Source organism: Zootoca vivipara, chromosome 2 (genome assembly GCF_965207765.1).
Source record: "Zootoca vivipara chromosome 2, rZooViv2.hap1.1, whole genome shotgun sequence".
Lineage (NCBI taxonomy): Eukaryota > Metazoa > Chordata > Lepidosauria > Squamata > Lacertidae > Zootoca > Zootoca vivipara.
In genome coordinates, this window is record NC_142584.1 from 31,530,817 (window position 1) to 31,557,437 (window position 26,621).

The 26,621-nt window shown below is 44.8% G+C and overlaps 2 protein-coding genes across 7 annotated transcripts in view; one reads left to right on the forward strand and one right to left on the reverse strand.

Moving 5' to 3' along the window:
• Positions 1-11,473, reverse strand: part of GRB2 (growth factor receptor bound protein 2) — a 52,396-nt gene extending 40,923 nt beyond the window's left edge. Inside the window, exons 1-2 of one of the 2 annotated variants that reach the window (XM_035104451.3) lie at positions 11,333-11,473; positions 5,971-6,215 (exon numbers count right to left, since the gene is read on the reverse strand). In XM_035104451.3, the coding sequence (XP_034960342.1) occupies positions 5,971-6,183 (213 nt within the window). In that variant the 5' untranslated portion in view covers positions 6,184-6,215; positions 11,333-11,473. Of the gene's footprint in view, positions 1-5,970; positions 6,216-11,233 lie in introns of both variants that reach the window. The other variant, XM_088661549.1, reaches the window with a different exon arrangement.
• A 13,398-nt stretch (positions 11,474-24,871) lies between these two features.
• Positions 24,872-26,621, forward strand: part of TMEM94 (transmembrane protein 94) — a 72,631-nt gene continuing 70,881 nt past the window's right edge. For 4 of the 5 annotated variants that reach the window (XM_035104456.3, XM_035104457.3, XM_035104458.3 and 1 more), the window contains exon 1: positions 24,872-25,035. The gene's annotated coding sequence lies outside the window, so the exon portion shown is untranslated. The remainder of the gene's footprint in view (positions 25,036-26,621) is intronic. The other variant, XM_035104459.3, reaches the window with a different exon arrangement.

Here is a 26,621-nt window from a genome sequence, read left to right on the forward strand (position 1 = left end):
TGAAGTGCTGCCCTAAGTTGCCCCACACCTAATGTCATGTATGACATCTGGTGTTCGGCAGGTGGGCATGGCTTCCTCAAAATGGTGTTGCAGGCCAAGTTTGACCCACAGGTCAGAGGTTCCCCACCCCTGGTCTAGACTCTAGTGGATGGTTACTGGTGTATCAGAGCACACCTGCTGCATAGATATGCTCCTATTTTTCCAGGACTAGGCCAGGAGGCATTAGTAGCAGCAACAGTGAAGGGCAAATTCAATCGGTACCTCTAGTAGGAGTCTGTGTCCCATCTTAGGATATCATGGTGTCATCTCAGATAGTAGTAGTGAATGTACTTTGCTTTAGGTGCCTTAAAGATGACTCAGAAGTTTCAAATTCTCTATAAAACTTTGACTCACTTCGTTATATTGCAGGGAGATGGGAGCATATTCAACCAATATTGTGGGAAGTGTGCTGATTACTAACCTGCTGGGCTCAATGCAAGGTGCTGGTTTAGAATTTGAGATTTTTTTGTGCCCCACAATCCACATCCCTTTCTCACCTCTTACATATCTCATCATCAGTTAATATATTGCTTTCTAGACTGTCTTTGTGAGAGGTCAGAAAAACCTCTGCATAACACAGAGCTTTGTCAGCGGCTGCTGCAGTGTTATGGGAAGACTGGCAGAGCCAAAAACACTGCTGGTGGCTTTGAGAAGAGATTTCCCTTCAGGAAAGCATTTGGAAACTGATGTGTGGAGAATCTGTATTTTAACTGCTGCAGATTGGATTATTTTTTATAAGAGTGATTTTTTGAGGTTTAGTTATTGTGAACTACTCTGAATGTAGGAGAGGCAGGAAATAAATGTTTTAAGTTATGAACAAGGACATGTACAGTACAGCTTAATGGAGTTTGGAGAAAACACAGAGCATGCTGCCTAAACAAGCGATAAATAAGTATCACTGCCATCTGTTTTAAAGCAAAGAAGAAAACTGATTTCCTTGCCAGACAACATGGGACAGTACCACAGACCTTCCCAACGAAACTGTACAAATCCTGCCTACTTTCTACTATAAAACACACACACACACACACACACACACACACACACACACACAGTTACAAGCCAGTACTGAACTGGTTTACACAGTTTTGAGTCAAAGGTTAAATATCTTCATTCACTTTTGGAACACTGCCATAAGGTTACTAATGCACAAGCAGCTAATGGATGTAGTTCAAATGCTATTCAATCAAGTTCAGAATATAAGAGTATGTTGCAGTAATGGGACTATGACATCATAAGACAAGTTATCTCCTGAAAATCAGACTGGACTCACACAACACAGCACAGCAATACCATAGACCTTCCTTCTCCTCAAAGAACATGAAAGAGCAATTCTCTTTTAGAAAAATACAGACCCACCATTTCTGAATGTAGCAATTTAAGAATGCCATTGTTCTCTTTGATCAGACACCAATTATAAATTCACTGGTAATTATGATTATTTATCTAAGACAGTCAAATACACAGAAGTAGCATGTATTCACTAATGTTTTTCCTGTGTGGCCAAATGAAGAAATGTTGTTTTTAAAAAGTAATATATTGCAAACCTAGAATTTGTATTTCAAAATACTGTAAATTGCTTCATCAATTTCATCAAAAAAATGAGTATAACTCTTAAAATAAAATTATTTATTTATTTATACTATTCTCTATTCAGGGTTCAAAATTAGCAGGGCACCAGGCCCATTTTGCGCCTAAAGATTCTCCATTTGTAAGCACCTCAAAAAGTCTAGGTGCCATTTTTTGCGCCTGACTGACACTCAAGGATTACAGAAATGTATGTGCTTTGAAGCCTTAAAGTATATGTTAAAGACAGACAATATATTAAGGATAAAGAATAGTGTCTTCGAAACTGAAGTGTGGTACCAATATTTTTTATCATAAACACCAAATTAAACATGCTTTTCTGCTTAAAATTTCTGCTTAAAATATGATATTAACAATGTGTCACTTATGTGAAAAGCATATTAGTTCATGCTTATTAAAATAATAAATAAAAAGTGTTGGCAACCCCCCCAATGGCAACTAGACATTCTGTTTTGAAACCCACAACCCAGGTCCCAGAAGCTATTTGTCCCCTAGTTTATTCCAGTTTCTAATACTGTCTCTATTCCTCTTTGCAATTTCCATCTTCAGACTTAACAAGTTACAAGGCATAAAGAGCAAAATTTGCAAAGGAGGAATATGTTAACGACCAGGTGTAGTATAACTCACACCACATACCCTCACAATCTAAAATCTCCTTCCTCCAGATGTACTCTCTAAGGAATTGTAAAACATCTTACTGTTCTCAGCAGACTGCAAGGGCATGCTTAAGAACAAGAGAATTGATTTTGGGGCGGTGGGAGTGTAATTATGATCACCACACAGATGACTACTTGTCAGGATCCAGAACTCTTGACTGAATTTTCAACCAACCTGAAACAGGAAGGTCTTTGCTGAGGTATTATTTCAGTTTTCACATGAATCAATAAGGCTAAATTGTTCTACTTCAACAGCCATTTCTTGCAAGAGGCAGTGAATGTAGGATGCAAACTCTTTGGCTGCACTACACAGGCTGATGTCCATTTTTTTAGCACAGCTACATAGCTTAGCAAATGTGCTGTAAAGCATTAGTAGCTTTCACTTAAATATAGCATCAAAATGATTTTCACTATGCAAGAGTAAATACTGAAAACTTTCTCTTAGTGCTGCTAATAGCCTCAGTTTTATTAGACTTTCTGGGCCTGGTGTGTAAAAACAGCAAATAAGTAATGCTTAAAATATTTCTCTCTCATGTGCCAGTGGGGTTTAGCTTAAAATGAGAGATTGCAGTCCTTGCTTGGTCATAAGGCCCTGGCTTTTAACCAAGTTGTTATATCTGAGCTGAACCTACTTAAGTTATTGTGAGGCCAAGCCATGGCTGAGTCAGGATTTTAACTCAAGTCATCTTAATCCAAGTCTACCACTACTCACTACACCAGCTCTTTGACCCACATAATGCTTATTTTCACATTCCATGCAGCAGAGGCCAAATTCATATTCACAGCAGAATGAAATAGATGCAGTCAAGCAATGAAATTGTGAGACTTCAATGCATTGTCTTCAGCTAAGCAACTTTACCATGGTACCCAATACAGAAGCAGAAATCACATTAACGTGAAACCTGAAAAAAATCCTACTCTTCAACACAATGCCTGTTTTTCTCCCATTTTGTTCTATTTCCTCCAAAAATATAATAATGTATATTAGTCATCATAGCCCACATTTCAAAGGAATATGGTGAATCAGTTACTAACATTTAGAATTTTTAAACCTTTTAACTTAAAAATTAGTTTAATTTAAATAGAAAGTTTTTGTATTTCATTGGTAAGGAAGGCAAGAAAATTATAAACATAATTCATGGCTGAAATATTCAAAATACCAGTATCTATTATTCACCCTGCCAAGAAGACAAAAAGCCTCTGAACAAGAAGTAAGTGAAGGCAAGTGACAGGCCAGCTTGACTTATTTCGTCTGCTTCCAACCTCATGTCTTGTCCTTCAAACACAACATCAAATGATTGTATTCCTAATATTTAGCCAATGTTAATTTATTTGGTAGAGCAATATAATCAAAGCTGGGACAGTGGGATTTTTACATTGTCCCCCAATGCATTCCTCAGTCACCCTTGCATTTAAATATATTCTTACTGTGCATTCATTTTTACTTATCAGCAGCTCCTGTGGAGGCCTGATAGACTGAAAGGCCAGGTGTAAATATTTCTAAATTATTTAAATAAAGACTACCTTAGTCAGGTTCCTAGAAAAGTATGTGCTGCTATTCTGTTATCTATAAGCCTTTACAGAAGGATTAGAGCAGGTATCCCCAAACTGCGGCCCTCCAGATGTTTTGGCCTCCAACTCCCATAATCACTAGCTAACAGGACCAGTGATCGGGGAAGATGGGAATTGTAGTCCAAAACATCTGGAGGGCCGAAGTTTGGGGATGCCTGGATTAGTCTTCATGTGTTATTACATTTGCCTGTTGTATTTCAGAATCGAGTGTGTGTGTGTGTGCCAGTAATCCCCCACCCCAGCTTGGTGTTGTCATTGCTACATGCCAGGTGTATCTAGAATAAAACACCTATCCACAATTTGATTGTAGGTGCAGGGGCAGACTTGATATGTACAACTGAGACCCGGACGGATGGGCTGGGTGGCCCTATGTTAAACCAGCTGTGTCATAAAATTCCATCTCGCTCACCAGGAAACCAATCCACATCATGTTTGGGTTGAAGAAAATGTTTCTGGTGCAGGACCAGGGAGGGAGGGAGAGAGAATGGGTGTGTTGCTATTGTACTACCCATTGTACCATGCTCTACAACCTCCCTGACCAAGGTAATTTCAGATGTGGTGCTGGAGGACTCCTTCATGGTGGTGTTGGGGAGCTTCAATGTTTATGCTGAGGCTGAATGGGCTAGCTCAGGACTTCATTACCTCCATGACAAACATGGGGCTGTCTCAGTACATCAATGGTCCAACACATGACTGGGAACACACTTCACCAGGTCTTTGCCCGAGAGCAGACTGGTAATACTAGATTGATAGAAGGGCTTGGTGTGAATCTGTTGTCATGGACAGGCCAATCCCTGGTGAGGTTTGGGCTGAATGTAGCTACTCTATCCTGAAAAGTGCAAGAGACCCAGTGAGTTGGTCCACACTTGGAGACTGATGGAATCTGATTTACAAATGCTTTGGGGGATTTTCAAGCTGGCATGGCTAATGCTCCTGTCAAGGCTACAAGATGTGTAGAGTAACTGACACAATCACTCCTGCCTGCCTTCACTGTACACCCATTGATGGCCTCCTTCCCCACAGACCCCCTTGGGTGTTAAAATCAACAGAGGAGGCTCCATTGGTTGTTCCACAGTGCTCAGAAACTCAGGGGGAAACTTCATTGATGAAGTTGTGGAACATTTCCACAGAGGTGTGCCTGCATCTTCATTATACAGCTTTCAGCAAATGCTAGGGTAGAGTCTTCAGCTTTTGACACTTGAAATGTGCATTTTTGGACCCATTTTATTTATGTGATTGTCCATCCTGGGACCTTAGGGTGAAGGGCAGTAACTAATAATAACAACTGTGGACTACATGCCATACAAAGGTCAAACACACCATAATCTAAATCCACCTAGTTTTTCAACTGAAATGTCCCAGACAAAGCCAATATAATCCAATGTAATCCAATGCCAAGGTAACAAAATCATTACTTTTAAATAAAATGAACATAAGAACTGATTCTGAGAACCATTACTACTGATTTTCAAGAAGTCTTCTGAGACCCTGTAATTCCAAACCAAGAGTTCAGACCAAACGGTGACATACAGAACTCTAAGGATAGCTCAGTTACTCTGTTGTAAGAATCCTGTGGTACCTTAAAACAGATTGCTGTGGTATAAGATCTCATAGATTGCAGCCTGCTTTACCTTCAGCTGGCAGGTGTAGTATGTACATACCTGTGCACCCATCCAAATAAATAAATAATGAAACTAGAGTACCGTGAACTGCATAAGGTAGAATATATCTATGCAGGCTCAAGGTATACAAGGAAGAATCAGAGCAAGCTGTTTAAACAGTACTAACTCATGACAAAACAATCTTTCTAGATATTTGGCACCAGAAAACCTAGAAGAGGGAAACAGAGGTTTAAATATGGCAATGCAATAACCGAGGACTAGACGGTAACATGTACAATCATAAAAACCAAGTTACACTCAATTTACAATGTTAGGACAGCTGTGCCATCAAAAAATGCCTCTCTATGAGCTGAACAGAGCAGACAAATTTAGAAGGGTGTGGGAAGAGATAAAAGAATGTTGCCCATTATGCGATAGAGCTGGGGGGGGGCGGAGAGACTCATATCAGGGAAAGCCTCAAGAGGGCAATCTCTGCTCCTTTGTGCATCACTTACCTTAAGGATATCCCCCCGTTTGAAGCTGAGCTCATCGTCTGCGGTGGCTTTGAAATCGTATTTGGCGACGGCTTCCATGCTCGTGGACAGCAATGATGATGAGGGCAGATAGGAACGGAGTTCTCCCTGAAGCTTCTCCGGGGGCTCCCGGTCCAGCCTTCCCTCTCGTCCGTGCTGCCCTTCCTGCTCAACTTCTGGCTCCGTCTTTCGCATAGGCAGGGGGAGTCAGCGAGGGCCAATCCGCCCTAGGAAGGGAGGAAGAGACGGAGCATTGAGAGAAGTAGCCCGGATCAATGACAGGGGCCGCGCCCTGAGCCTCCCTCTCCCTCCTCTCTCAGCTCAACTCCGCTTTGCCGCTTCCTCTTTCTGCAGCCTCGCTCGCTCGGCACCGAGGGCTGCCAGGAAGCACCGAGTGACATTCGCTGCGGCCAATAGCAGAGCCCGGAAAAGGACACACGGCGCAGACTCCCCGCCCCGCACTCCCAGCCGGCGAAGCAAATTAAATAATTTTAAAAGCGCAAGTGGGGGAAGGAGAGAGAGAGAGAGAAAAAAGACCGGCCCCCTCACGCCCCCTAGCCTAGCCTAGCCTAGCCAGCCTTCCTCAGAGCCCTAGAGCGGCTCCTGCTGCTTGCTGCTGAGCGCTCGTCCTTTCCCTTGAAGGCGAGGCGTGCATCACACAAAGCCTGGCTTCTATGCCTTACAGCAGGCAGCACGGAGGACGGCGCTCCTCCTTGGAGGAGGAAGCGCCTATTACCCTAAATAATCCGACACCCCCCACCCCCACGTCAAAGATCAGGAGGGTCCCCCTATCCGATTACTTACGAGGAGAAACGTGTAAGTCACCCAGTAATGTGGGTTTCCCCTGTTCGGCAGAAACTCCCAAGTACTGTACTGGTCAACCACCCACTTTGTTTTGCAGTGAGGGTTAAACACCCCACACCCACACGCGCGACACTTCCTGTGGTATTATTCATAGCTGGTTTCTCCCCGATTTCTTGTGGGATGTGGCGTTCCATGAATACTGTACTTAGGTTTTAAAATTCGGGTGAGGGAGGGAGGGAGGGAGGGAGGGAGATGTAACTTATTTCCGAGTAAACTTAGCGTCGGGCTGAAACTTTTATTAACTAGTAAAATACGAGTCGAAAGGGTTCAGGAAAGTTTCATCTACAATGAGGGGAAGATAATCAGTCCCTATCTTGCTATCAGCTATATCGTGCCCCTGCTGGTTGTTGAAAGGGAAAATAGTTTTTGCTTCTGATTTCACAGCAGAGTCGCAAGTCATTCATCCTTACATACGGTACTACGCTTTGGAGAAACAGAACTGCTGTGTAGGAAACACTCTTTAAACAGGCGCATATTCTATAAAAGTAATGACTGATTAAAGCCAGTGCAGTCCAATTCTTTCCATGTTTGCTCTGAACAAAGGCACACTATGGGTCTTACTTTCAGCTGAATATGAACACCAGAATCTTGATGCCAAGTGTCCTTAAATGAAAAAAAACCCAAGTGGTCACTAAGTGTGCTCCTGCCAAAGCACACCTCGAAGAAGCCACACTTCTTCCAATAATTAAAGCAGTATTGTTCCCCCCCCAATAGTTACACATTCATATTTAGCAATGAATCCAACTGCATTAAAATTTGACTCTTGCCCAACTAAACTAAAACCAAACAAGGCAACCGTAAGAAACAATAATCCCCTGAATCATGACATTCCAATACAATACACATATAGACTCTCAAAATCATGTATTTCTTAAAACACATGTTAAGTGCCATCTCATACATAGTTATATATCAGGCATCCCCAAACTTCGGCCCTCCAGATGTTTTGGACTACAATTCCCATCATCCCTGACCACTGGTCCTGTTAGCTAGGGAGCTGTAGGCCAAAACATCTGGAGGGTCGCAGTTTGGGGGTGCCTGCTATATATGCTGGGTTGGATCCAGACTTAGTAATATTTAGTGTATACCCACTGAAATAAGTTGAACTTGGTAATTGATTTAACTCGATGATTTCAATGGATGATTAAGTCTGGATCTAACCCACATCAAACTATAATCCCAGTCACATTCATTTGTAAGCAAGCCCCATTAATTTTCTTGAAAAAGCATGCTTGGGATTATAACCCAAGCCTCATTTATTTCAATAAATCTTAACTGAATACTGTACATGAATCACCAGCACCGTTTATACACACACCAGATAGGAAAAGGATATGAAAAAGAACAACCTCATTTTGCAAACCTCCAACACTGAATTGGCACTTTTAAAACCTATACAATCCATACAAGCACGTTCTTATAGGAAAATCATTTGTAACTTTTCTATATGAGCAGTTGTCTACAAATCCATGCACCAGATTGCAGGGGAAGGTGCCCTCAACCCTCTGGTGAGCAGTAAATCTGACACCAGTCCACACAGATCCTTACTCTGGAGGACTAATTTCTAATGCAGTTTTCAAGCAAAAAACAGCAGAAATATCTTATAATGAACTGAAGAAACTCTCACTGCTTTTTACCTTCTCTGTACCCTGTACAAATGAAAAAAGACCCCCACCACTTTTCCAGTCCCTCAGTGTGCAAGGCAGAGGATACTAGGGATGAGGCCACTGGTAAATACAAATAAATGCCTGGGCAGAAAGCCAAGCCAAAATTTGTGCCCCCCCTTAAATGAAAAAAAAAACAAAAACCCTTGAAAGTCACCTGTCCACAAATCTTGTCTGGCCTGCGCAGCCATATATTATATGTAGTGGTCACTGATCTCCCTCTCCAACTTTTTATTGTACGCTTATTCCCTTTTGAATGTCTCCAAAGCTTACTGTGAAATGAAATTCTGACTCCTTTCCTCCACCTCCACTCCACCAGTTAATCTATGCATGACACATACAGTAACTTGGAAGGAGGGAAGGACCTTTCTTGCACAACATGGCAAGACCACTCTCGTGCTTTTGTGGTACGCAGAGAACTTGGGGAAGAAAATGAGTGTTTCCCGGTACTTGAGCCAGGGAGATTGCCAGAAATTTGTGGTCGCCACTGGCCATCAAGCAGCTTCATTCAGGGAAGTTGAACACATTGGTTAATTATGCACATGGCATAATGCTTGAAAAATATCTACACAAGATATGGTATACAATCAGAGCACAAACTGAAAACAAAATTGATGACTGTCCTATAAGCAGTAACACAACAGCTCCCCAAACTACTTAAGTCAAAATGCTTAAATTCAATGGGATTGGCCTGCAAAACAGAAATCCAAATTAAACCTAGCTGTATTATACTCACTATACATAGCAACAAGGAAAGAACAGCAGCATACTGAGAGGAAGAGTTGACTTGCAAGAACTATGTTACAGTAACTAAGAAAACAATGAAGAAAGCAGTCTGCTGGCTGGTCTTGTTTCTATGCTTAAGTGTGCTGGAAGATGCTTTGCCTCTATTGTAGTCAGCACATAAGCATAGTGAACTAGCAGTGAAGGGATGGCCCCGTTACCAGTCTGCTTGATTTATGTGTGCTGAATGAACAGGACAGGCATCCCTTCTGCACCAGCCTGCTGTGTTTCTACACTAGATTGTGCAGGAGGTGAAGTCCCATCCTGTTCATCTATATTAAAACCAAGCTTTTAAGTCAAGCTTTTAAATTATGGAATTTGTTTTCTCTTTTAATTATGTAACTTGTTCTTAATGTTGGCCTTTATTGCTATTTTTAATTAATATTTTAATCGTCGTTTGCAAACTGCTTAGAAGTACTTAGAGTAAGCGGTATATAAATTTTGTTAAATAAAAAAAAATAAGCAAGCTGTACTTCATTTCTGTACTGCAGACACAGGAGGCAAAACTTCTGCCTGTGTGTCCAAAATGCAGTGGTTGGGAAGACAAATTGATCTGCTACCAACCCATTATGTTAGATGCACCTGCCGACTGCCTACTGCAAAAACCCAGCAGGCTGGCAGCATAGGAAAAGGATAAGGAAAACCCACCTTATTTGCTTCCATGTTACAAGTGTTCATCTCCTACACACCCAATATTGCAAAACAGTGGGTTGCTGGAGGGAGGAAGTGGGTTGCTGGAGGGAGGATGAAGTGCTTCATGGCTTCATCAGCAGCTTGTTTGAAAGGGAGGAGGAAAGACCTTCTGGTAGTTTGCTCAGTTGCCTGAATGAAATTCCTAAATGGTTCCAGTGACCAGGCAAGTGGTTAAATATGGGGTTAGTAGAGCACCCTCATATTAATAAGACATGTTCGTCCCACACAGGCTTCAGATGCTAAAAGTGACAGCTGTCTTGATTCATCAAATAGTTGCCAGTTTTGTTTCACAGAAGTAGCTGGGTCTGTATTCATTTTCACAATTTGTATGCATGAAGCACTCTGAACAGTTTAAAAATTACTTACTGCTTATGCTGTTTGTACCATCTACCATATCCTAGAAAATGCTACAGGGAGAACTGGTCTCAAGAGATGGTAAAGTCAATCAGCTCCTTCTAAGGAACCAGCTAGTCATTATTACTATTTGGGGAAGTTCTGTGAAATCTTCAGCAGCAAAAACTATGGTTCATTTCCTCCTTGTGCCAGTAACAGAATATATATATTTAGTCATAGTCTGTGAATAACTATCTGTTCTCTTTCACACTATCAGACATCTGCAAAACATATGTACGGGCAATAATGTAAAATTAGAATTTGCTAGTAATATCTGTGGTTTTATTTGCGTGGCACCATTTTATTTCTTTTTGCCCAAAAGCTGTTTCCCAATATAACACAGCAACCCTAATGCACACCTGTTCGGGAGAACAGGTCGGGCTTCAGGAATCAGAAACCCATTTAAGTCAATGCTTACACTTATCACTCTAGAGATAAGGACAAGCATTTATTGCAACTTCCGTTTTTATACAAGGTGCACGTTACTAACATTCCTCCGCAGCAAAAAAACCAACAACACAAGAAACAACGAATTCAGCAAAATGCCCCCTTTCGAATGCCCTCTCCTCAAAATACAGTCATTGACTGGGGGGGGGGACCTGGGGCCCCTTGGCAAGTGAATCATTACTGAGCTAAAGGGGAACGGATTCATTCGCCCGCCTCCCTCGGCTTGAGTTATTTCCCCAAGAACTCGCCCAGTTCATCCGAACGCCGCGCCGGTCTTAGAAACTTAATGGGCGCGCGCAAAACACCCATTTCCCCCCCATGCAACTGGTAGACTGGCAAGCGCGCGCGCCAGGGCCCCCTGACAAGCAGGGGCGGAACAAGAGGGGAAAGGGGCCGCCCACCCGCTCGCCTTGTCAGCCTCAAGGCAGAGGCTCCAGGGCGGTCCCGGTGTCTTGTTGGGGCTCTTCCCCGTCTCTCCCGCCGCCCTCGCCCCGGCTCACCGCAAGCCCGCCAGGGTTCCGCTCCGAGCGGCCCCCTCTTCTTCCCCCCTCCGAAGCTTCTTCCTCCTCAGTAGGAGTGTCCGGCAGAGCTTCCGCTACTGCCCTCACGAGCCGCTCTCGCGAGGCTACTGCGCACAGCGGGAACGAGAAGTAACCCCGCCGAAAAAAGCGCAAGCGCCAACCTCCGCAACAAGGCGAACCAGAGGCTCAGGAAGACGCTGGGGGGGCGGAAGGTGGGGAGGAGCTAATGATTCGCCCAGGGCGCATGCGCGCGAAGTGCTCTAGCTGACGTACGTGCTCCTCCAAAGTGTTGGTGCGCTCGGGCTGCTCAGAAACTGAGTGTATTAGCATCACCTCGCAGGTTTAGCGGCCACATAGGGTTGCAGCCTTACAGTTTTGTCTGTTTAACGCCTGTCCTGGGAGCAAACTGGACGAGCGTTATTTATGAATCTGCCTTATAGGAAATATTATTATTATTATTATTAGTCATCTTGGCGACTTGCAGGGGAGAAAAGAATACACGTTTTAAAAATCAAGTCAAACCACCTAATAATAATAATAATAATAATAATAATAATAATAATAAACCTTTATTGTCACTACACCACCTGTGTGCTGTGAAATAAAACGAGTCCCCCCTCCCCCCCACGTACGGTACACTCAGTCTTGTTCGCACTCTGTGTGCCTGTCGGAAGTCAATTGCACCACTATCCCCCCCCCCCAATTCAGCAGCCCAACAGCCCACGGATTAAAACTGTTCTTTCACTTGTTGGTGCGGCTGACTATACTTTTGTATCTCCTGCCCGAAGGTAGGAGATTAAGGAGGTGCTGGCCGGGGTGTGAGTCATCCCTGAGAATTTTCCTCGCTCTCCTGAGGCAGCGCTCTCCTGCGATGTCATCTAGCGAACTCAGGGGACAGCCCATTATATCATGTGCTGCATTCACCACCCTCTGTAGGGACTTCCTGTCCGTGGCTGTGAAACCAGCGTACCACACTGTGATAAAGTATGAAAGGACACTTTCTATTGTTGACCGGTAGAAAGAGATCATCAATTTTTGTTTGACATTGTTCTTACCCAAGAGCCTGAGGAAATGGAGTCTCTGTTGGGCCTTCTTAACCACCTGGGTTGTATTGATTTTCCAAGTGAGGTCTTCACTAAGGTAAACTTGCAGGAATTTAAAGGAAGAGACTCTCTTTTGTCATCTTGGCTTGCAGGGGGGGAAAGAGTGCACATTTTAAAAATTGAGCCAAAGCACCAATGATGATGATGATGATACCCACCAGGCATAATATACTGTATCAACAAAAATAGACATCACGGTATAGGGCAACAAAGATAACCAACTCATCATGTTCCATTAAAAGCCAGGGAGAAGATGGGGGTATCAACTTAGCATTGGAAATAATGTTTAATGTTGGTGCAAGGTGGGCCTTGCAGAGGAGGATATTCCATTTGGCAGCACACAGCAACTGAAAAGGTTATCTCCTTTGTTGCCACCCTCCAAACAATCACGTTAATCCATTTAGCTCAGCATTATCTCTACTAGATACTGACATGCAACAGTTATCCAGGCTTCAGGCTGGAATCTTTCCCAGCCCTTCCTGGAGAGTGAACCTGGGACCTTCTGCAAGTCCAGCAATATGCTCTTCTTTTGAGTTGTAGCCCTTCCCTGTTTTGGTGTCTGTTTCCTTCCCACCTGTCTCTCTCACTGTCCTTGCTTTCAGCAATCTAAAGACAGCCTGAGTATAACACTGATTACAATGTTCTCTTCGAGTGATTCAGAGCTAAATTGGATCTTGTCCACTTGCTAAATCAATTGTTCAATTAGAAAAATATATGTGTGTTCCTTCCAGAGTGAGATTATAGGCAGAACAAGTTCTAAGGCTAGAACAATGAGCGGAACTGGCCAGTGAAAATAGAAGCTTGCCTATTACATGTTCTTCTTTAATTGATAAAAATGTCATCATGATCATTATGGACTATGGAATACCAACACAATCTCAAACTGGCTAAGTCATTTCACTTGATTCAGTCCTATTTCACTTGAATGTTTACTTCCACTTAATGGGTACAACAAATAAGTATTCTGCCATTTCCAAAGCAAGGCAATTCAACTTTACTCAGAATAGCATGATCAACATTACACACACACACAAACACACACACACACACAGGGAGAGAGAGAGAGTGCCAGGCTGCTGAGCAAATACAGCACATTATGGTCAGAAATAAGCAGTCATTTCCCCCTGAAATGGCAATTCAAGAATGGGAAATATTCCATTTACAAGGACCACATTGCCCTGTGTGTCACTGAACTCCTGGAAGATATGAACACAGGTTGGTTATTCCCCACCTAAACTAGGAAGCATAATCGGGTGTTTAATTTATAACTTCTATAATTTACAGAAAGCACTACAATCTCAACAAACTTTAATTGCCCCTTTGAAATAATATGCTGGTCCGTGACATGAGGGCAAAGCTCCCCATTTCTTTCTAAATGGAATCAAATGAGTTCTGCTATTCTCCTTTAGGTGTCACTGAAGTCAGTGAAAATGCCTTATAAAAGCCAAATAAATGGTAAATTAAGGATACAGCTGTTATAAAATCATATGGGGGGGGTTTGCAGGACACCATTATTAATGAACAGAGAGGGGTGACAGAATTTGACATCCTGTTCAATGCCATCTTCCCTGTCTCCTCACCCCTCCCGCTAGGACATGACCCTGCCTGAAGGAAGGCTTAAGGATCTGCATATGCACAACAGTTAGCATAAACTCACACATTTCCCCTCTCCACCTCCCCTCTGCCCAGAACAAAACAATGTTTCCAGAAGAAGGAGAGGGGGGGAAAGCCACCCAAATCCAAAGTGACACTTTTCTACTCAAGTTAATAATACAGCCTATTATACCATGAAATCTCTATCCGCTGCCTCTGTATTAGAATTGCTGTTTTATATATTAGAACTGTATGTGTCAGGACTGCTACCTTTTAATTAGAAATCCCTGTATTAGGTATGTTTTCCAGGTATATTTTCTGTATGAACCCTGTATGATCCCAACCCCCCTGAACCTTGCCCTACTGCCACCCCATACCCACCCAAGAACGCACGGACAACAGAGGGATTAGCAGGAACAAAAATAAAGATGCCATCTTCAACGTAGTCCACCCTTCCATGGCCTGGAGGAAAACACCTGCCGGGCGGACTTCCACTCCACGGAAATCACCAGGAACTGCCCCACCTCTGCACCCATCTCGACTGATAGCCCCTCCTGCCAAACAACAGGAAGCACCATCAGGGACGGGAGAAGAGCAATTGACATCTCCCCATCTGAAAGAAAAAGTCATCTCCTCACCCAGCTAATCCGATCGCCACCCATCCTCCTTGTCTTTCCCCTCCCTCCCAGTCCAGGGATTTTCATGCAGGGACAGGGGGGTATAAAAAGGGGCTTCACCATTTCCCGGGGTTCCTTCCTTCTTTCCAGAGGCAGGGACCCTACAGCTGTAGCTTTGCATTCTGCAATAAAGGGATCAGTTTGTTTTTCCTGACAGCATCGTGTGGTCTCTGTCATTTTCCCGGTGGAGCTGAACTTAGTGCAAATTTTGGAGCTTCCGACCCGCGTCTGTCCTTCTTAAAAGGCAACGCATTTTGGGGTACATTTTTCCATAACACAGCCATAAACACTATCTAGGTTGTAAGTTCCATTGAACACAATGGGACTTACTTCCAAGTAAACATAACTGGGTTGAAGCAAAATAAAAAATATTCCTTCAGTAGCACCTTAAAGACCAACTAAGTTTTTATTTTGGTATGAGCTTTCGTGTGCATGCACACTTCTTCAGAAGAAGGGTGTATTCTGAAGAAGTGTGCATGCACACGAAAGCTCATACCAAAATAAAAACTTAGTTGGTCTTTAAGGTGCTACTGAAGGAATTTTTTTTATTTTGCTTCGACTCAGACCAACACGGCTACCTACCTGTAACTATAACTGGGTTGCACAGACTATTTTATAAATTGTGAGCCTGACACTTACTCATAAGTAATTTACATTCATTTCCATTAAGATGACTCATAAGTTGCAGAAATACGGAGTCAGGGAGGGAAAACAATAGACTATAAAGTACAACGGGGGGGGGGGGGAGAGGACTCACACCTTCTTTATGACATGGTATACTTTTATTGACTTTGTTAAGACAATTGAATATTGTTTTCACCTTCCATTGACTCATAGAACCTTATGGAGAGACACTTTCAATTGATTGCCTTTCTCGGAACATCTAAAATTACAGCCATGAGCAGCTATTTTTATTTCTTTTATGTGCAACTACTAAGCTCTGTTTTCCTTCTATGGGTATGCTTTGTTACTTTAAATTAAAAATCAAATTTTTAAAAGTACAACTGCCAGCCATAGCGATGAACAACCCATGCATCAGCTCCTTGGGTATAAACCCAAAGAAAGGATTAGGAGTCTTATGGTACCCTAAAAGCTAACAAATGTATTATGGCACAAGCTTTTGTGGACTAGAATCTGCTTCATCAGACACATGCAGAGTTCAGGTATATATTCACATGGTATGGGATTGGGGAATTAAAAACAGTGAGGTCAGAGGAAAATTATATGTAGGAAAGTACTGACAAGGATAATTAACCATGGTGATTCACAAAACAGCTACTGAAAACACAGACAACCTTGCATCAGTCAGACAATTAACACAAATAACATGCTAAGAATCATTTGCCTCTCTTCAGTCCACAAATTATAAGTGTTCAACCTCTTGATGTATTCCAGGGATGCAGTGCTTACTCAGGTTAGGTGAGCAGAAGAGCCAGTGTAGTGTCGTGGCATAGCTGCCAAGTCTCCCGTTTTTCGCGGGAAACCCCTGTATTTAAAACCGATTCCCGCTGGCAGCCCGGATTGGGAAAAATCCCGTAAATCCCCCGGATTTCCTACCTGCCAGGGAGGCTCCATTTTGGGTCCTGGCGCCGCCCGATTTCCGGTGCCCAGACATGGGTAGAAGCGAATTCTGGTGCCGCGCTATCCATGTATGGGCACCGGAAATTTGGCGGCGCTGGCACCGGAAGTTGCTTCTACGCATGTCCAGACTTGTGTAGAAGCGACTTCCGGTGCCGCGCTGCTGCTGATCCAGCATTTTTCAGTGGGGGACTTGGCAGCTATGTGTTGTGGTTAGACTAGGACCTGGGGAGACCAGGGTTCAGTTCCGCAGTTGGCCATGAAGCTCACTGGGTGACCCTGAGCCAGTCACTGCCATTCCCTCTCTCTCTCTCTAAATCATTTTTATTAAAATTTCCACTTCAACAATCCAATCAAATCACATTAAATATTCCAAATTATACATATACATATCAAATAGTCTCAATATTCTGCCAAATTATAAATGTTTAAATAGGACTTCCCATGCTTCAAGTTTGGAGGGTTCTGATCATCTCAAACTTCTACTGTCTTTCATAGTCATTTCTGATGGTTCCTCTAATTCTTTCTGTTGTTATCCTTCATTCTTTCACAGCCTCTGAGTTGTTCCCACAAGCGAGTTAAAACAAACAATGATGTGTTTCTGTGTGGATTTTATGCCTACGATTTCCCTCTATAAGTTCGCAGCGTCTCCTCACACGCTGGTGTTTCTGCCGAATCAATCCAAAAGTATTTTCACTGCTGGCAGCTGCCATATTCACATACTGTAGTTCCGATAAAATCAAGTCTAAGTGTCTGCTCAATAATTTCCCCAGACCGGTTGCATCAAACATTAGCCTTTCCAGGGGAGATTTGCCAAATCAAACTGGAGATACAAATACAGTTGTACCTCTACTTACGAATAACTCTACTTACGAATGTTTCTACTTACGAATGGAGCTCCGTCCGCCATCTTGGATGCGGTTTAGATAGGATTTTTTCTACTTACGAATTTTTAGATAGGATTTTTTCAACTTACGAATTTTTTCTCCCAATGCATTCCTATGGGATTCGACTTACAAATTTTTTCTACTTACAAATGTGTGTTTGGAACGCATTAAATTCGTAAGTAGAGGTACCACTGTATAATGACATATTAAAGGCTCACCTCCCCTATTATTATTTATAATTCTGCAGCCAGGACTTGACTTCCAATATGGCGGATTTCCAAATTAAAAGTGTGACACCGCTCCCACATAGATTCCAGGGAACCGTCCAAAGTTTTTTAACGACTCTTCAGCAGCTAATGAGATCCTGCTTCTGTCTGATGTCAACAAATTGGAGAATCTTTTATCGTCTTCCAAGCAAATCAAAGATGAAAAGCCTTAATAATGTAGTACTGTATTCTTATTTCCACACAGTTTATAATTTTAGAGCAATATTATGTCAACAAATACAAAACTTTCCAGTCTCGCTTGCTATAGATAATGTAAACGGTTATTCTTTGGGGGGGGGGGTTTGCCAAGTAATATAATATAGCAAAGTACAATAATAAGAGAGGCTTGCCCCCCCCCTTTCTGTTCCATTCCAACATACCAACTTAGATGTTAATCCTTCTTCCACTCAGTCTCTTTTGGCACCTCAGTGGCTGGGTTAATTAGCAGAGTAATTCCTCCCTCCTCGCTCAAAGCATGTCCAAAACTTAAATCCAATTTTTCATCTTAAGAAATGGAACTTGATTCACTCACGGAGACAGCATCCAGGAGAGCCAGGCTCTCTCAGGGGCTTTCCATCCAGTGCCCCCCCCAGCCCCTCCTTCCTTCTGAATTTGGGGCTGAGTTGTTGGGCATCCGTGGATAACGCCCCCCCCCAATAAGATTTTGGGAGGCTGATTACTCCCCTCTCAGCCTCTAATTACCCCGTGGGAGCCGGAGCGATGGAATTTTCAGCCATCTTCCGTGGCACCTCAAGCGGAACCACTGCCACTCCCTCTCAACCTAACCTACCTTACAGGCTTGTTGTGTGGGGTTTAAATGAGGTGGGGGAGAATTGTGTGTGCCGCCTTGAGATCTTTGGAGAAAAAGGTGGGATACAGATGATATTTTTGTTATTTTTAAGTTAATTTATATAGATATAGGTTGAGCATAGGAGGAAATACAGCTTGAACCCTCCAGGCAGCAGCCAAAAAGACCTCGCTTCCCACGGCACTTCCATAGTAAGAGGCAGGCCTAAAATGTTAGCCCACAGAGTTCAAAGTCAGCTTTCTGTGTCAGTCTTTGTTTGTTTTGTCTTAAGCAGCATTTTTAGTGTCTCTTTTCATATACAGACACCTAGATTACATCATCATTGGGAAAGGAGAAGGGAGTCATTTTGCCCTATGAAGAAGATGCAATGGAAATTGCCTGACAATTAGTTCCCATAGAAACATATCACCTGTAATTTCTCTGATAGAAGAGGTACCTGGCAACTTTGCCACAATCAAAGAACATTTGCAGTAGTATCGGCCCCATTACCCGTTCCTGTTCAAACCCCCAGTCTCATAACTTCACCTTGTTATATATTGTAGTAAATCTGTGGTACTGAATGCTTAAGTATAGTAAATATTAGGATTTAATTATAACTTGTATAACTGGGATGTGTTATAAGACAGTCCCAATGTGTCTTAAAAGGGGAGTTATGCAAGGCATTTTAGGTGTTTAATTAGTGTTTATGTGTAAAGACTGAGTGTCAGACTTTGAGAATGTAATCAAGATCCATGTGTATTGGAAAGTGTGTACCTACTTCTGAGTATCAGCAATTAGCATGTGATGAGTAAATTTACTTATGTAAATGTTCTATATGTTTACCAGTCTTTAATCCTAATAAAAATAAAAAATCCTTCCAGTAGCACCTTAGAGACCAACAAAGTTTCTCATAGGTATGAGCTTTCCTGTGCATGCACACTTCTTCAGAGGTGTGCATGCACACAAAAGCTCATACCTATGACAAACTTAGTTGGTCTCTAAGGTGCTACTGGAAAGATTTTTTATTTTTATTTTGACTGTGTCAGACCAACACAGCTACCTACCTGTAACTAGTCTTTAATCCTGCTCAGTCAACAAGTGTTGATCAAGTCAGGGGAACTCCTTTGTTAGGTGACACCTGAGGGGATTAACTATTAGTACTCTGAAGCACCCAATTTGTGTAGGGTTCACTCCTTAGGCTTTTCTTTTACTGAATATATCCCACAAAGCAGAGGAGGTGTAGCACCCCAAAATAAATAACTCATGGAATCAATAGACTGAGACTGGGGAGGAGGCATCTGACAGGCAGAGCCATCCCTCTGAACCAGTTGCAAGAAGGCAGGCAGGCAGGCAGGCAGGCAGGCAGGCAGGCAGGCAGGCAGGCAGGGGACTAGCTATGGGGTCAGTGAGGTTGGTGGGGCAGTGCCCCCTTAGCCCTCATTGGCTAGCCTTCACTGCAAGCAGTTGCTAAAATATCAAAGGCAGGGCAGCCCAAGGTACTCCTCATAATAAAAATGGGCAAAAAGAAAAGCACAAATACAGGATGGGTGTGTTCTAAGCAAAATCTGCTCTTATTCCCTTATGGGGTACACAAGAGCCTTATTGGGTTCTCCATCGGTCGGAGAATATATAACAGAGGCCAACCAGAGAAGTTTGAGAAGCAAAGCCTTTATTTGCTGTTGCAACAGGGTCCTTCCCCTCACGCAGGAGAACAAGGAAGGAACCCAGAACAAAAGAGAACCTCCACTTTTATCAGTTTCCCCATCACCAAGAAACGCCCCCAATACATCATTCCTACATCACAGCTATGTAATCAATACCTCACAAAAAAGGAGAGTTCAAGGTAGAAATCTGAGCACTTTTGACACCTCTCCTAGTCCTCCTATCACCCCTCCCAGGTGTGAATTCCTAAACACAAAGAGAAATTAACATCTTTTCATAAGAGTTGATCACTGTCTTTTGTTCAGAGGAGTCTTCCATTGTGAATGAGATACCATTGACAGGGAATTATGGCTCCCAAGTTGCTAGTCATGTGGAAATGTGTGCATATGCTTGTCCTTAGGCAGGGGAGAAATGAAGGGTTTATGCCGGATTTTAGGAGGGGTTTGCATATGTTAATCCTTGCGGAGGGGGTGCGGGTCTCTGGAGGGAAGGAGAGCCGAGCTGTGGTGGCGAAATGGTGGTGCGAAGGATTCTGGGTAGCTGTAGCTGTCAAAATGTGGTTACCCCTCTCTGTTCATTCGTAGCGGTGTGTTGCAAGCCCCAAATATGAATTTATAATAATCTATAACAGGTGACACCTGGCTTGAGAGCAGTACATGTGAAAAGGATCTACCGTGTTTCCCCTATTTTTAGACGTAGTCATAATATAAGCCATAGCAGGATTTTAAGCGTTTAGGAAATATAAGCCATACCCCGAAAATAAGCCATACTCCGCGGAGCGAGACCGCTGAGTGCCCCAGCCAGCCAGTGGGACCCAGCACGCTGGCAAGAGGAGGAGAAGCAGAGAAAGAAGTCACAGCGAAGAGGGATGTCTGGCAAGCGGCGTGGGCTGCCGCCGAACAGGGCCACCGAGGGGGAGGCAAGGGTGTGCGCGGATCCTCCGGGGCCCCCGCAGGCAGAGCTCAGTGCCGGACCTTGCGCTGGACTCCTGAGGGGGGGAAGGAGAGGGGGCGCGAGAGTCACACTGCTTTTTGGCGGATGCCGCTGCGCGAAGCAGCTTTCCGCGTCTCGGGATGGAGTTGCGGGCGAAGAGGCGAACAATGTGAGGCTCGAGGTAGGCAAGACGGAGGGGTTAGGAGAACAAAAAGGCTGGGCAGCAGGCGGCTGCATGCACCGTGGCCTCGAGCGCAGGCTGGGGAAGAGGAGGCGAAGGAGGCGCGCTCAGTGGGGGTTGAGGCATGGTGGAGTGCCCCGAGCCTCTGGGAGCCGGCAGGAGGAGGAGGAGGCTTGCCGGGTCGTCACCCAGCAGCGTGCGTGGAGCGCCCCGAGCCTCTGGGATTGTTGTTGTTGCTGCTGGCTGCCGGAGGCTCGGGGTGCTCTGCGCGCGCTGCTGGGTGACGACCCGGCAAGCCTCCTCCTCCTCCTGCCGGCTCCCAGAGGCTCGGAGCACTCCACCATGCCTCAGCCCCCACCGCACTGAGCGCGCCTCCTTCGCCTCCTCTTCCCCAGCCTGCGCTTGAGGCTGTGACGCCAGGGACGAGCGTGCACTCCTCTCGCTGCTGCTGCTGTCCGGGAGAGTGACGAAGCTGAGCGAGATTCCCCCCCCAGTCCCGTTCCCGGTCCCGGTCCCATGGGGAGGCCTGACATCACCGGGGCCGGAATATGCCCCCCGCTGCCTCTGGCTTCAGCCCCTGCACGCCTTCTCCCGGGGAGCCTCGGCGCGGCGCTTTGCAGGCGGCCCCGGCGGGAAGCCTGCAGCTACGGCGGCGAAGGCGCCTTGTGTGGAGACCCGACCTACCGGGCCATTTGCACGCGCCGCAGACGGGAGCGCATCAATTCCCGCAGGTTGCGTGTGCTCGCCCTGCCTGCTCTCTCCGCAGCCCAGAACCGGCGGCTGCTGCAGTGCAGAACGCTTCGAGAGCCCAGCAGCGCCGCGGAGCAGAGAGCCTGCGAGGAGGGAGAAGGAGCAGTAAGAGAAGGAGGAGGAGGACTCCTCTGTGCTGCTTGGCGGTGGCACATTAGCAGCACGGTCATGGACACCCCGGGATAGGGGCCCTTCCTGACAGGGTGGCTGCGGCCCCTCAGCGCAAGCTGAGACCCAGTGTCGACGGGGTGCCCCCTCCCCAGCCCAGCCTGCTCCATCTGAACGCGGGGAGGGAGGGAAGGCATGGGCGTATGTGTATGTGTGTGTGTGTGTGCGCACACACACGGTCCAGCCCGCCACAAGTTGTAATACTGTATTTTACAAGTACTGTAATAAAAACAGTAATAATTTTTTTTTAAAAAAAGACATCCCCTGAAAATAAGACACTGTGTGTTTTTTTGAGGAAAAAAAGTTATAAGACGGTGTCTTAAAAAGGGGGAAACACGGTAGGAGTCTTGGTAGACCACAGACTTGACATGAGTCAGCAGTGTGATGCAGCAGCTAAAAACGGCAATGCAATTCTGGGCTGCATCAATAGGAGTATAGCATCTAGATCTAGGGAAGTAATAGTACCACTGTATTCTGCTCTGGTCAGACCTCACCTGGAGTACTGTGTCCAGTTCTGGGCACCACAGTTCAAGAAGGATACTGACAAGCTGGAATGTGTCCAGAAGAGGGGAACCAAAATGGTCAAAGGCCTGGAAACGATGCCTTATGAGGAACGGCTTAGGGAGCTGGGTATGTTTAGCCTGGAGAAGAGAAGGTTAAGGGGTGATATGATAGCCATGTTCAAATATATGAAAGGATGTCATATGGAGGAAGGAGAAGGATTGTTTTGTGCTGCTCCAGAGAAGCGGACACGGAGCAATGGATTCAAACTTCAAGAAAGAAGATTCCACCTAAACATTAGGAAGAACTTCCTGACAGTAAGAGCTGTTCGGCAGTGGAATTTGCTACCAAGGAGTGTGGTGGAGTCTCCTTCTTTGGAGGTCTTTAAGCAGAGGCTTGACAGCCATATGTCAAGAATGCTTTGATGGTGTTTCCTGCTTGGCAGGGGGTTGGACTGGATGGCCCTCGTGCTCTCTCCCAACTCTATGATTCTATGATTCTATAAAGCAACTCCAAAGTATTGAAATCACAATGCAGAATAAACTGATATTGCTGCGCTGACTTTCCTAGTAGAAGGGTGGGCTGAAACCACCACCGACTAGGCCCCTAAACGGGGGTGGGGCAGTATTTCCCCAGACTGCAGAAGCCTGGGAGAACTGAGGAATGCAATGAAGGCGAATTCCCGGCATTACAGCATATGTTCCTATGGTCACGAAGAGAAGAAAGGATGGTTGCTATAAAAAGGTGGTGGTGGGAGACTGCACCGCCAGCGTTATTCTATTGGATACAGAGTGCACAATTGCAGCTAGCTATTTCTGTCTTGAAAGATAACTAATTTAGCAATCCTATGCGCCAATTACATAGGAGATGGGGGGAGGGAGGGAGAGAAAGACAAGCTCTTGCTATACTGGCACAACAGCTGCCAAATCTTCTGGACAGGAGGGACAAAACACAACTCAGAAACACACACACACACACACACACACACACTAATGCAATCATGGCATTGCGTCCTTCAGCTTCCATGGAAATGCTGCTGATGCCCACCAATCAGGGGCTGTCACTGAGATCACACCCACATGCCACCAACTGCAAACAGAGAGAGCCATTTAACCCACACGGACAGGAAGGGGTAACCAGGACACCTCCCTGTGCATTGCCACACACAGCACCATTCACACAATGCCCCCATTTCCATTAGTTCCCATGACACAGGCAGCAGCAAACCCATGGCTTGCAAGTCCCCGGGCCAGAGTTCAAATCCTCTTAATTTCAAGAGTGGGGTTTCTGAAAACAACTCAGAAAGGGAAGGAAAGGGAAGGAAGAAACCACACAGCATAGCCCTGACATAACTCCCTGGTCAGGAGATCTGCAGAAGTGACACACATTGAGACAAGGGTTCAGGACCCACAGAGGATGAAAGAAGAAAGCAAGCTTGCTCCATCTTGCATATGACAGCCCTTTAGATATTTGAGGATGGCTATCATAACACCTCTCACTTTCCTCTTTCCCAGGCTACCAACTCCCTTAATGGATCCTCATAAGTCTTGCTTTCCAGACCCTTGATCATCTTGGTTGCCCTCCTCTGCATGTATTTTATTTCTAGCTTGTCAATATCCTTTTTAAATTGTAACATCCACAACTGGACACAGTATTCCAGGTGTGGTCTGACCATTTCCAGTGTCATATTTCTGTCCATTTATTCTTTTATGTAGAGACTAGCCAGTTTGTTATATGCAGAATGCAGAAGGTTATTTCTGGCAGGTATTGGTGTATATTAGACAGAATCTGTACCTGCCGATGCCCAAATGAATATATGAAAATTTCACAAAATCAACATCGCTATTGAGCAGGCAAATAAAATAGTCTACAATTTATTATTTTTATACTACCCTATACCCACAGGTCTATATAATTAATTGTCAAACATTAAATTTAACTATGAAGGACTAGTAACTTGATACTTTTTACCCAGTATATATTTTCCAGTTTATGAACATAAAATTTCAGCGATATAAGTATAGATGCCAATGTCAAATACAATTAATAATAGAATCTCTAAGTAGCTGAAAGGAAATCCATGCTCTAAAAATACATATTCTATAAACAGGGATCCTTCCCCCCACCCCCACCCCCGCAGCGGTCTCAGAACGGGAGAAGCAGCCTGCCGGGTCTTGCGGCTCACCATGTGAGATCCACCCCTCAAGGAAACCCCTCTTTTCAATGGTCAGCAAACAGCTCCTGTTTCAGTCCCTAAAACTAGCCGCCGTTCGCTGTGCACAGATGGTATGGAGAGAAGGGCGGAAGTAAAGCGTCACCCTTCACCCCACCCTAACCTACCACAGCTAAAGCCCTGAAATGTGAGGCTAACGTAAGCCAATCCAGTGCAAGCTTATTTAACTGCACCTGAAGTCACACGTACGATACTTTGTAGTAAAGCGGGTTATTTTGCCATCAACAAGGATGGCGGCTATAGAGATGTTTGGGGGAATGGCGTGAAGGGTTGCCTGGGAGCATTCTCCAGCTGGCGGGGAAAGGCCCCAGGATTTCCTGGGGACCCCAGAGACAAAAGAAAGGGGATATTAAACTCGTTCTGGTAAGTAACCTACCGCTCTCTTCGGGAAGGGTGGAAAAAGGGGTCGCTCCTTGAGACCCAAGTTTCTGCCCTTCGTCCTGAGGAGGCTTGTTTTTATATATCCCCACGCCTTCCCCCCTACTCTGAGGACTTAGCGAGACATTGGGATAAGGAGGCATTTCAAAGCTGCTATTTTGGGGGAGGGGGGGGAGAGAAGTGCAGATTAATCAGCTTTGCCGCTCTTGTCAACACGCGTCGCCTTCTCACGATCTGTGAGTTGGAGGCCACCTCTGCAAGGCTGTGAACTTTTCAGCGTATTGCGGGGTGTTTCAGTGAGTGTCTCGAGTCCGGGTAGCCAGACCCTGCAGGACAGCAGCAAGGCGCCTTGCAGTAGGAAGTTCCTGCACGGCGCCAGTTCCTTGCAGCTGCAGACGCTTGCAACCCTTGCAACCCACGCAACCTCCCTCCCTCTCTGCCTTCCTCCCCGGCTTGCTGGTGGAACTCGGGAGTCATATTACTGTCTCTAGTCTCTGACTGACAAGCCGTTACTTGCCCATTGCTGCTTAATTCAGTCCGTGTAAATGCGCCCTGCTAGTGCCAGTGTAGGCAGACGATGCTGACACTGCAGTGTTAGCAGGTCCATGCCGTGCTTCCCGCGCGGTGAACGCCCTGACACGCGTTAAGGAACGTTCTGCACTTTGCCCGGTGTATTGCATAACTGTATAACCAAGCGCAAGAGACGTTGGAAGTAACCAGGCAGTCACCTACGTTGCTATGTTCCAGCAGCATAATGAGGAGAACATTACAGTACTGCAGCATATATAAACGAGATGCTCCCTACTCATCCTTTCAAGTACTATTCTGCACATCGTTACTTTCCTAACCAGGTACCCTCCAGACGTTGGCATACAACAACATGGCCACTGGTTGGGGATGATGGGAGTTGTAGTCCAGCAACAGCTGGAGGGTGCCTTGTTGGGAGAGGTTGGCTGGGCAAGTGTGCCCGCCCAATGCACTTTGTGGAAGTTTCCTCTGATGGTCAGCTGATTTTAAAAGCTTTCTTTTTAAATTTAAGAAAAAGCCTGTTTTTAACTAATGGACCATTTTTAGGTAAATATTTCAGGATCACCATATCGTTGATCATATGTCGTCTTTTGACTAAATAATGCAGAAAACAAATCCCTCAAATTCACCTTTTAAGGTATTAGCAGAATCCATTTTTCGCAACAATGTAATTGGTACTAAAAATTCCTGCTTATCACAGGCGCCTTTCCTAGTCACCCTCTTTACTTACATAGACGACACTGGCCGCATTCCAAGGGAATGGGGAACAGCCATAATAGTCCCATTCTATAAAAAGGGCAATAGAGGGGATCCTGCGAACTATAGGCCGATTAGCTTACTAAGTGTGATTAGTAAACTCTACACAAAGCACTTGCATAAAAGTTTACGGAGTGGTTAGAGAATGAAGACATTCTGGCAATAGAACAAGTGGGCTTTAGACCCGGAAGGTCCACGATAGATCTCTGTCTAACGCTACAACACCTTATAGAAAAGTACAAATCAGGAGGACAGGCCTCACTATACACCGCCTTCGTAGATCTAAA